This window comes from Austrofundulus limnaeus, unplaced genomic scaffold, assembly GCF_001266775.1.
Source record: "Austrofundulus limnaeus strain Quisiro unplaced genomic scaffold, Austrofundulus_limnaeus-1.0 Scaffold299, whole genome shotgun sequence".
Taxonomy (NCBI): Eukaryota; Metazoa; Chordata; class Actinopteri; order Cyprinodontiformes; family Rivulidae; genus Austrofundulus; species Austrofundulus limnaeus.
The window spans coordinates 656,041-667,339 of NW_013952701.1; the positions used below are offsets into that span (position 1 = coordinate 656,041).

General features: G+C 38.2%; 1 protein-coding gene across 1 annotated transcript in view; it reads right to left on the reverse strand.

Moving 5' to 3' along the window:
- Positions 1–9,217, reverse strand: part of tlr18 (toll-like receptor 18) — a 13,659-nt gene extending 4,442 nt beyond the window's left edge. Inside the window, exons 1-2 of the mRNA XM_014021623.1 lie at positions 9,079–9,217; positions 987–1,982 (exon numbers count right to left, since the gene is read on the reverse strand). Of these exons, the coding sequence (XP_013877077.1) occupies positions 987–1,972 (986 nt within the window). The 5' untranslated portion in view covers positions 1,973–1,982; positions 9,079–9,217. The remainder of the gene's footprint in view (positions 1–986; positions 1,983–9,078) is intronic.
- Between the last annotated feature and the right edge of the window lie 2,082 nt (positions 9,218–11,299).

Consider the following 11,299-nt stretch of genomic DNA (forward strand, 5'->3'; position numbering starts at 1 on the left):
ACAGAGCGCACACACACACACACACACACACACACACACACACACACACACACACTCACCCGCCCCGAGCAGAAATGGGCGGGACAGACACACTCACCCGCCCCGAGCAGAAATGGGCGGGACAGAAGCAGAAAGAGGTTCTTAAAGAGACAGAGGCCAATTTCAAGGTGTTTAGGAACAGATATGATGAGAAGTCAAGTTTATTTTCTATTTAAATATATAAACAACATTTTAATAACACCTGAAGGTGACATAGTTACTTTATTATGGTATAGAATTTAAATACATGCCTGAGAAACACGTAATATTGCCCCTTTAAACAGCTCCATTTGACCATATATAAAACTAACTTCATTCAAAAAACAAACAAAAATAATTAGCCTGGCCCTTGCCTTTCTACACAGTTCCACTCAATAGTTTCCCTTCTCTGCTCCGTCTGGGATTTCTCCCATAGACAAGGATTTCTCCGGTAGAATTTTAGCCGGGCCAATCAGCGAACAGAAGGAGGAGTTGTGAACGACAACGTCAATTTTCTGTGCCGATTTAGTCTGCTTGTAGTTTAGCAATGGCAGCAGAGGAAGTGACTGAAGCCAAGTCTTCCAAAATGAATAAAATGTGTCTCACAAAGTCTGCAGCACTCATTTACGGCCATCTTGCCCGGCTCGGTACTTCTCTCCACCCAGCAGGGGATGGTTGTTTACAGAGCAAGCAAACCCCGCTTAGCTTATAGCTTTTCCTTCACTGTCAAGCTGGCCCACGACATACATCACGGCCAAATGTTAGTGATTAGCTAAATCAGATCCAACTGTTTTAAACTTCAACAGAGGCCACACCTCCAGCAAAAAGTCTATTCTCAATGGTCGAGCTTCCAGACCCTAAGTGTGAAGTAAAGTGAAGAACAAGGGGCTGTTTTTTTCCAGGTTAACACAAAATAGGATTATTTCTGTTTCACTGTACGTTTACACTGGTACATTCATAATACTCACCAAAGATCTAATGCATCTAGTGTCAGGTTTGTGATGCTGGAACCTACTCCCCTATCATTAAATGTTGGTGAACGGGCAAAGTCGATGTACTGAAGTCTCAGCTTTTTAATAGTGGTCCCTTGGAGATTCATTAAAGCCATTCTCAGGATGTTCTCGTTGAATTTACCTCTATGAAAGATGAGCTGATGGGCATCGATGTTTTTTAAACCCTGGAAAATGTCTTTATCACCCATGTAGTACATGAACTCAAAGAGGTTGCGGAACTGAATGGTTCTTATCTTCTTGTTGGCCAGATCACGCAGCATATCCAGCAGAGCTTCGGGACGTTGATCTATGGCCATATCAAAGCCCATCTGTCCCGTCTGAATCTCTTCTAAACTTCCAAGCTCATAGTAGCTGAGATTAGAGGAGCACTTTATAGCAAACGCTTGCAAACTGATGTTCTTCAAGGGCTGAAAGTCATTTTTCTTCAGACCCATCACCAGAGGACCACCCATCGACAGAACCTGGAGTTTGACATATTTAGAAAAGCTATCTGCCAAAGTGGCATGCTTATAAAGGTTATTGGATATGTAGAGATTTTTTAGATTTAGGAGAGGTGACAGAGGTGCTGCAGGAATTTCCGGCAGTGAGTTATTAAAGATGTTAACATGCTCCAGCAGCATATTACTTCTAAAGGCATCATTGTCAATGGATGAGATGTTGTTGTACTGCAGCTGGAGGACGCGGAGCTGAGTGAGGTGCTGGAAATCACTGGCATGGATAGCATGAAGCTTATTGTAGGAGAGATCTATGTTTTCAAGCGTGGCTGGAAATTGTTTTCGAGGCACACTGTCAAGTTGTCTCCCATGGCAGTCTGCAGAGCGGCCAGAGTTGTAGATCCGACATGGTCCAGCTTCCTCGGTGGGGTCGGGAGGTGAGGATGGAGTGAGGGAGGAGAGAGCTCCAATGAAAAGAGCACTGAAATGAATCAATTTCCACATCATTGTGATGGATCTGGAAAGGAATAAAAGCAGGAAACATTCACTTAAAGCATTGTATTTTTACTACAGAAGGAAAGTGAGAAAGCCTATGATTTTTTTGGTCAATCTGAAAATAATCCAAGAAACATGAAACATACCAAGTTTTCTAATTTTTGACTAAAATGTCTCAATCTAATCATCTTATTGTTAGATTTTACATTCATTAAAAGTCAGGCTAATATTCTTTTAAGAAAACCAAAAATATGTAGCTTTTTTCCTGAAAAGTCGTAAAAAAATGAAACATGCAGATTTATTAAATGTATTTGTTGCAAGCCACTTTTTTATAGCTTCATACCTCCAGGGGGTCTTGGTGTGATAAAAGTTCAATAAAACTCCCCCATTATAACACGCTTGATTTAGAACAGGGGTGCGCAAACATTTTTCCGGAGAGGGCCAAAATTAAAAAACATTTTTCCTGAGAGGGCGAAAATTAAAATCAGTCTGTGGGCCGCGGGCCAAATGCAATAACATAAGAAATGGTTAATACTTAAGTAAAGTTGTTTTATGTTTTATGATTAAGCTAGCAGCCAGTGTGGTTGCCTATATTCTTTAGTTTTTTGTTTCAGCCCACGGACATGGAGGAAATTCAATGCATGCTCAGGCAGCAAAGGCTCATGGGACTTTTCATAATTTAAAATTTGAGTATATGTATGTGGTCTTATCTAATCTAAATGTCTCATGTAGTTACTTGTATTTATTTAATCTTAACATAATTACAATCTAGTAACCAGGACAACTGCTGGTGGGCCAAATAAAATGGCTCGGCAGGCCAATTTTGGCCCGTGGGCCCCACTTTTGGCACCTCTGATCTAGAACCAGATGGGGTTTTACTAAAGCGCACAAACATTTTTTGGTCAGTTTTTTTTTTTTTCGTTTGTAAACTTTTTATAAGATGACAGCATTAAGGCTTCAGACAAAATGATTTGTTAAAGCAATATAAAGTTTTAAATAAATAAAATAAATGCTGAGAGAGAACACTATATAAGAGAAATGATTTCCCCCCAAAATACATTGATTGGTTAAAATAATTAATTGTCTAGTAAATTATGTGTTATTTTGATGACTGAACCAACTGCACATATTTTTCTGGTTGTATTAACCTTGTAAAATAAGGAGACAGTTTAATGCAATGTAGGCTGCATAAATTATGCATTTTATTGAAAAGCTTATCTTTTTTAAATACTTTTTTAAAATAAAACCGTTTACATTATTTAACACTAATGTAGAGCTTCATAACACCTGCTTAACAATCAGCATTAGTTATAACAGTCTCATAAAGTTCCCAAGCAAATAAATGCTTACATAAAGGCACATATATTTTCTGTATTTAAAGTTATTAATGAAGAGATGTTTTGAATAAGTCTGTTAGAAATTTGATTATATTTTATTGCTGTCCATGAATCCAATTTATTGATCCAAAAATCATTTTTTAGCTTTGAAATCAAACTTTCTTTCAGACCAAAGTCCTTGCTTAGTCAGCATTAAATATATATTAAAGTAAATCTCTGACCATATATCTGCACAGAAACAAAGCATCATCTGAAATGAATAAAAAATGCTTTAGTTTAAATTTGAAACATCTATGCTATAAATTTCACATTTACTTGTCAACAATTTCATTTCAAAATACAAACAAAGCTTCATCAAACCTGCAGTCTGAGCTCTCAGTTGGTTTCACTATAACCTGCAGGGAAGCTTCTATTTTGTAAAAACAGTGTAGAGATTTTGGGGCTTGACTCATGTTCACCAATAAGAAAATCTTCCTGTTCTTGTCAAGGACAGCTCTGCTGGTTAATGTCCCCACCATTGTGCATTTGATCTTGTTTCATTTTTAAACTTCCTGTTTTATTTTGTACACTAACTTCCTGTCTCATTTCAGACAACTTCACTTCCTGAGATTCCCTCTAATCACCACTGCCACACCCTAATCTCATACACCTGTATCACATGTCCTCCTTTGTTCATTTTTACCTCACACCATGCAGCTCCCCTTTGCCAGTTCGTCTTCATCCTTAGTGTTAAGCGTTCCAGCATTTATTCTACTTTGTCTTCCAGTGAACTTGACCCAGCTTGTATTTTGGATTCGTCTCTGCCTCTGTTTTGGATACCTTAACCTGGACTGCCACTTTGTGTACCGACCCTGGACCCAATAAACGGATTATGATTTTGAGTGACTGTGTTGAGTCTTGCATTTGAGTCCTTTTATGTGCCGTACGACAGTTCTTTGGTATTCAACCTCATTTGTGAACAGAAAGTGAACAATCATGCTAGTGATGCTCCAGATCCCATTGCACATCTGCATGTTATTATTCTGTGTTGCAATCAGGGATGCGTTGCGTTTCCATGAATTTACAGAACACATTATGCTTGACACAGGTATTTTTAGTCATCTGTTTGTTCGCCTTTTTCTTTAGAAAATAGTTTGGCTTGCTGCCAGATTTGCACAATATGAGCAGCAAAAACAAATGAGAAAAACACCCTGAGGAAGTGAAGGAGGAAATCTGATGCTTCAATAAATTAGAAAAGGTCAAATCAACAAAATTATCCAAAGTTTACTTTGGGAAAAATATCATGTGGTTTTATCAATTCATTTTATGAGGAAGAGGAAGCTGTAAAATATTTATAAACTAAACAAGAATTGGCCTGACACAGTTTGAATTTGCGTACAAACTCTTCGTGTCAGAGCTGGAGCAGATCTAATTAAACTGTAAATCAATAGAAAGACTGCTTTTATTTAGGTGTCTCTGAGGGGGGACCTGTTAGCCTGTCACTGATTTATAAACAGGAATGAAGAAAACAACTGTAATGTCGCTGATTTCATCAGAGACCACATCACTCAGACAACTCTTACAAAATCAGTTCATTCATCCATTTTTGCTGCTCAACTGTGCTTGTGTCACAAAGGCAACAGGTCCAGAAGGGAAACCCAGACATCCGTCTCCTCTGTGACATTCTCCAGGCCTGAAGGGATACATTACATAATCCCTCTAGTGAGTTCTGGGTCTGCTGTGGTTCTCCTCAGTTTAGGAAATACTGACAGAACAGTTGGGGAAAGTGCATGACCAGATTTTCAAAAAAAGCTCAAATTTTGACACTTTTTAGCACTTTTTGTGGATGCCAGATGTAAATAGCTTCATAAGTTCAATATTAGTTACTTGGATTTAGTTAAGCAATCAGTTTCTAACATTATGTAACCAAAAAACAGAACTGAAGCAAAAGATCTGGCGATTATGGTCAAATATTATATAGACATAGTCAAAGCCAAGATTTTTAGCATTAATCTTGAATTCTGACTTTGTGTCCAGGAGAAATTTTATAAGAAATGGGTTTTTTATACCTGGTAGGGATGAACTTTAACGGGGTACCAATAAAATTGCTGGTACCTTTTATGCAGATAAACATGGTCTATCCCTTGGACTATCAGTGGGACATGCCTGAACAACCCTCAGATTGAGGCATCCAGGAGACATCATAATCAGATTCCTGACCCTCCCCAGCTGATCTGGACAACAGAGGCTGAGCCTGGCCACCCTACAGAGCAACCTCATTTTATCTGCTGGCATCTGAGTTTTTTTTTTTCTTGCAATCATCGACCACGCCTCATGACCAAGTGTTGGAATGTAGATGGACCAGTACATTTAGAGCTTTACCTGAACAGACAAGAACAATGCTTCATTAATGCTGACAAGGCCTTGATCTGTCATGCCATCTCCCATTTCATTCTAACATCTCTTGGAAACAAGACTCTCAGATACTTGGACTCCACCTCTCAAGACAAAGGTTCTGCCCTGACCACCATTTTTAGTTGAGAGACATGGCCTTGGACAAACTGACTCTCACCTCAGTGAACTTCAAAGATCAGGGCCTAAAACCACAGACAGAACCACATCATTTGAAGAAAATAAATAAATAAAGAAATGAGATGAGACCCTGAGGCTCCCAAGCTTGGCAACCTGGACGTGTCCAAATCCATGGGCTGCATCCTCTGAACGCTGGATTTGTTGGTCGCTTAGGTCACAGCGCCTCACTGGAGGCTGTCCAAATTCAGACTCCTCTGATGCGGCAAACACATTTGAAGGACAGATCCAATGGATCCTTCTTGGTCCATCATATCCCATAATGCATTGTGGGCCAACCAGAGTTTTTTTTCTGCTCGTAATTTTGCTAATTTCAATCTGTTTTTGCTCTTGTTTAGCATATGGTTACAGGCGACAGGACATACGCTGGGGTAAGGGCGGGAAATAAAGCAGAAGACTAGGCCGCCCAAATTCACAGCTATTTTTTTTCCAGTCTTTGCGTCAACCATGGACCTGGCCCACCTAGACCGGGTAGGCCAGGTCCTTCGAAGGGCCCAGCCCCTGAATTTGGATGGAGCCCCTGTCTCTATGGCTGTGCACTGAGATCCTGTCCATTAACACCACAAACAGGAGCAGAGATGAGGGACAGTCCTGTTGGAACAAGAACAACTGATTCCATCATTAATTAAACTGGGTTCTGTCTGATATGACCTGGAGCGCATCTTGCTTTACAGCCACCTCTGCTATAGTGGCCAACAGTAACTGGCAAACAGCTCATAGCATGTGTTAGCATCATTAGGCTTTTATATCCACGTCCCATTATGCAGCACAAAGGATGTTTCTGGCTGCAGACTCGTGTCACTGCTGACTGTTCTTGATCCTGGTTTAATGAGGCTCCGTGTTTACATGCTGTGCACAAACACAGCTGCATGCATGCAGGAACTCTGAGCTTCTGGATCAACATGTTCATCTTTCACAGCACAGCAACAGATGCTCTTTATATTTGTGTTAAGGCCTTTCCTGTCAAACATCAAGATTTATTTCTGACTACCTCGTTGAAAGGAACATTTAATTGGAATACAGCGTCCCTGTTATGCAGGTTTGATTACATGTACTCAGTGGTGTTTACAGAAGCCAATTGTCTTTTTTATGTTTTTATGACATCCCATAACATTATAGACTTAAAATCTAACAAGACATTAAAACTATTTTCTAGCAAGGAAAGTATGCACAGTTTGATGAGCCAGAAAAGTATACTCCTTAGATTTTGTGGTTTATGGCATCATTATCATGACGTGACAGTTGGTTTGGCAAAAAGCAATGTTTTCCTCAGTCATGAAATTCTGTTTGACTTCATAAAAAGAAACAACTCATAGCATTAACAAACCTGCTACTTTGTTTCAGTGCCAGAACTTTGCCCATACATTTGGCTCGTTGTGACTGACAACTAAAAGGAAAATGGCCACTGCAAATATTGTTATGACATCTTACATTAAAGCAAACAAAAAGAAAGCATTAAAAATTAAATAAATCTGTCTGTTTTGTCTGCCTGATTTAACTTCCTACAAGAATTCTTTGTACTATATTGGACAAATTGGTATTTTATTTGACTTGTCAAAAACTGCTGAATAATAAGAAACAAGCTGGGACAAAAACTCTGACTTTTCCAAGCAAAGTGCCATCCTGTTAACTTATCAAAAAGCTCCTGAATTGTTGCTGTTTTAATAAGTTTAAGCTTCCTAAAGTAGCTGATAGTAAATGAAATTGTTCATGAAAAAAACTACTTGTTCTAACCCGAAAAGGAGGTTAGAAAGTTACAACTCATTTACTAAGCTGTATTTTTCCTCTGTAAGTTACCTATATTTACTTTGTTTTAACAGCATGTTCTGTTTCAGATAAATGCTCAACAGTAATCAGGTTTTATAATGTGTGGAGATCATGAGAAAACTATTTTTTGAGAAAAACTGCTGAAACTAAGATAATGTCATGACATTAATTTTACTATAACAGAAAATGAGAATAACATTAAAATTTGACTTATTAATGGAGTCTGAGTTCACCTGCAGCTCTCAAAATACTTCAGCCTAAAGCTCACATCTGTTTTGACAATAAAACCGTGACGAACCACCCACCATTGTTCAATCCAGAGCCATGCTTTTTTTCTTCTCTTAAGATAACCTTGCCAATGCCAATATGTGTTTTTTGTAAGTCAGTTTGTTCCCAGAAACAGCAGAGCCACTTGAATAGGGGAAGTGAAAAGAGCAAACATAGCCACTTATCAACACTAAACCAGTCTTGAGCAACACATCATTTAACCTCCAGTTACTCAAACCAAGCTGAGCAAGAGGTTACACTGTGAGAGGCTGAGAAACTGATTTTATTATTATTATTATTATTATTATTATTATTATTATTATTATTATTATTATTATTATTAATAATAATAATAATAATAATAATAATAATAATGATAATAATAATAATCTACGTCAAAATTAAAATTTGAAATAAGCCAGTTAAATTGATGGTGTGTTTTGGTCAGCTGACTTGTTTTTTCTATTAAAGTTGTTTTATAGCATCCAGACACAGTTTTATAGAGAACTAAAAAAAAATCCGAAATGTCAGTTTTATGAAAACGATGCTTAAATTTGTTTACCTTGAATTGGCGAGATTGTCTAAAAACTTAACTGTTTCTCTCACATCCAGGTTATCATGATGTTTATTCATTTTATTTATATTTCCATTATTACAAAGTACAACTAAAGCTGTGACATCCAGGAGTTTTAACTCTATAATCACCATAAAACATACATGTTTTTACAAAAGAAACAACTCATATGGGCAGTTTCCTAATAAGAAAATTTTAAATAATTTCATATATATATATATATATATATATATATAGCATGAAACTAATATTTAGGTATTTACTCAGACTGCATGGTTCCATCTTCACACCCAGTCTCTGATGCTGATTTCAGCTTCAGTTCTCTGAAAGCATCCTCCACATGCAACCTATTCATTTATCATTCATTCAAAACTTCTCTTTTGGAAGCTGTTTTATAAAAATTCTCTTTGTTCTGATTGCAACAAAAGATTGACAAAACAATGCAAACAAAATACATAAAAGACACAATTGTGCAATTACCTCTGTGAAATAATCTGTTCTTTTTCATTTGGATTTTTTTATTTTTTTTGCCTTACGTTACATCCAAATCCACTAGATTTGTATCCTAAATGATTAGATTTAAACATACAAGAGAAACGACTCACCGAGCAGTCAGACTTCTCCTTTTCAGAGTTCCACACGATGCATTTGACTCTGTGTTGTGTTAAAACGCTGCGTAAAAAAAGCAGCTCAACTCTGAATGAGTTAGCCCGTGGCAGCTCCTGTCAGCTCACATCACTGCCTCCCTCTCTTTCCACCCCTCTCTCTGTCTGCCTCCTTTCGTCCTTTTCGCTCTCCCTCCAGCTTGTGTGTGTGTGTGTGCGTGTGTGTGTGTGTGTGTGTGTGTGTGTGTGTGTGTGTGTGNGTGTGTGTGTGTGTGTGTGTGTGTGTGTGTGTGTGTGTGTGTGTGTGTGTGCGCTGCTCAGGAATGTGGGGAGTATCGAGGGAGGATTGTCCATCTCAGCATGCCAGGTTTTTCTACAAGTCATTTGGAGAAAGTAAGGACAGCTGTAACTATTTTCTCAATCGTGCAGGTTAGGTATTACTTTTTGGCCTTTATCATTGCATCAATCATCAACCAGGAATCGAACAAAAGTTCCACAGAAAAGCTTTTTTATTGGAAGCCTGAGGCCTTCCTGCTAACAACACACATAGACAATAATTCAGAAAGAATTTAAACTGCTGACAGGAATTCCCATAAGTAGCTGGACAAACAACATGAAAACAATCTTACCACCACCAGGGGTGTGTTTTTATGTCTGAAGGAGAGGACGAGGTGGGGGGCAGAGTATATACACACAAAGGTATACACACAAAGGATTGACTGACAAACATGAGGAACAGGTACAAAGAAGTGGTAGAAAGAAACATCATTATTTACCTATACCCGATTCTTCCTTCAGGGTCACTGGTCCTCATACCCAGCAGTCCTTGTGTGAGGGATGGGGTACGCCCTGGATTAAATGGAAGTCCATCTCATGACCTCACAGTGACAACCGAGGCAACCTTACACAACCTCACTCATGCCAAGAAACAAATTAGCTGCAATTAATCTAACATGTATTTTTTTAGTCTGTGGGAGAAACACACACAGAAAAGCCAGGGGGCAAACCTGTGACCTTATTGCTGTGAGGCAGCCGCGTTAACCACTGAACAACTGTGTCACCCCATAAAGTAACTAAATTGATTAGAACACCATAATTCTAACATCGCAGAATGATTTCTTTTTCACAAACAGACTTTTTTTCCTCCTTGGAAAACATTAATGATCATGAAATAAATCCAGTTTCTAAATGTTATAAAATCCCACATTCTAAACACAAACTCTGCTTTCAATAACACAAAGCAGAATGTTTAGCTAAAATGAACTAGTTTACCATTTGCGCAGTCAAGCAGATTGTTTGTGAAAAAAGATAAGAAAAGCCTCCACATCTCCGTGAAACGCCTAAATTTACTATCAGCAAGTCTGACGTCTTGGCAGCTGCCCTGGAAACATCTGCAGGCACTATTTTCAGAGGAAGAACTCCAGAGTCTTTTTAAGTGACCGCACCCAAACAAAATGTACAAACTCAACCATAAAACAAAACCAAAAATAAATAAACAAATAACTAAATAAATCAGCTCATAAAAAATTTGTGTTGACTTGGCATTAAAATACAGCTTTCATACGCGAAGAAGCATGCAGCTTGGTGTTGTTTGGTTCCATTTCTGTTCAGGGTTATGGTGACTTGACCTCAGTAATTATGATAAAGCGGTCATAAATCAGCACGATTCCAGATCCTCCTAATTACAATATCAAAGCTCTGAAGTCTATTTGCACTCTGTTTACACACAAGTCTTAACTTTATGAACCTCAGCTGAACACTTTTATTGCAAGCTTATGATTGGCTGAACAGATTTAGGATTTTTTTAACCTTTTGAATCAGCAGATTGGGTTGTTTCTAGTTAAATAAAATTATTTTAAAGGTGAAAATGTAAAACCCTGGTAAACCACTGGAATGCTAAAATAAAAACCCACCAGTCCCTGAAGAAAATCATCTCACTCTTTACCTTTTCTGCTTGAGTGTTAATATCTTATGCTGAGAAAGGACATAGTTTTGGCCAGCTCGTGTTTTCTAAGATTGCTTAGCTGTGGCAGCCATCTTCAACCGAACAGACTCGAAAAGCAAATCAGTTGTAGTATGCTGGGAAGATGGCCGCATGAGTGCCTTTGTCTGTTCGGTACTCTCGTTAATCTCAAAAATAACTCCTGATCTAAGAGACTAAGTTGGTTAAAACGTTGGTCAGTGCTTGACCAAAGTCTTTGCTTTGTATAGAAGAAAAAGT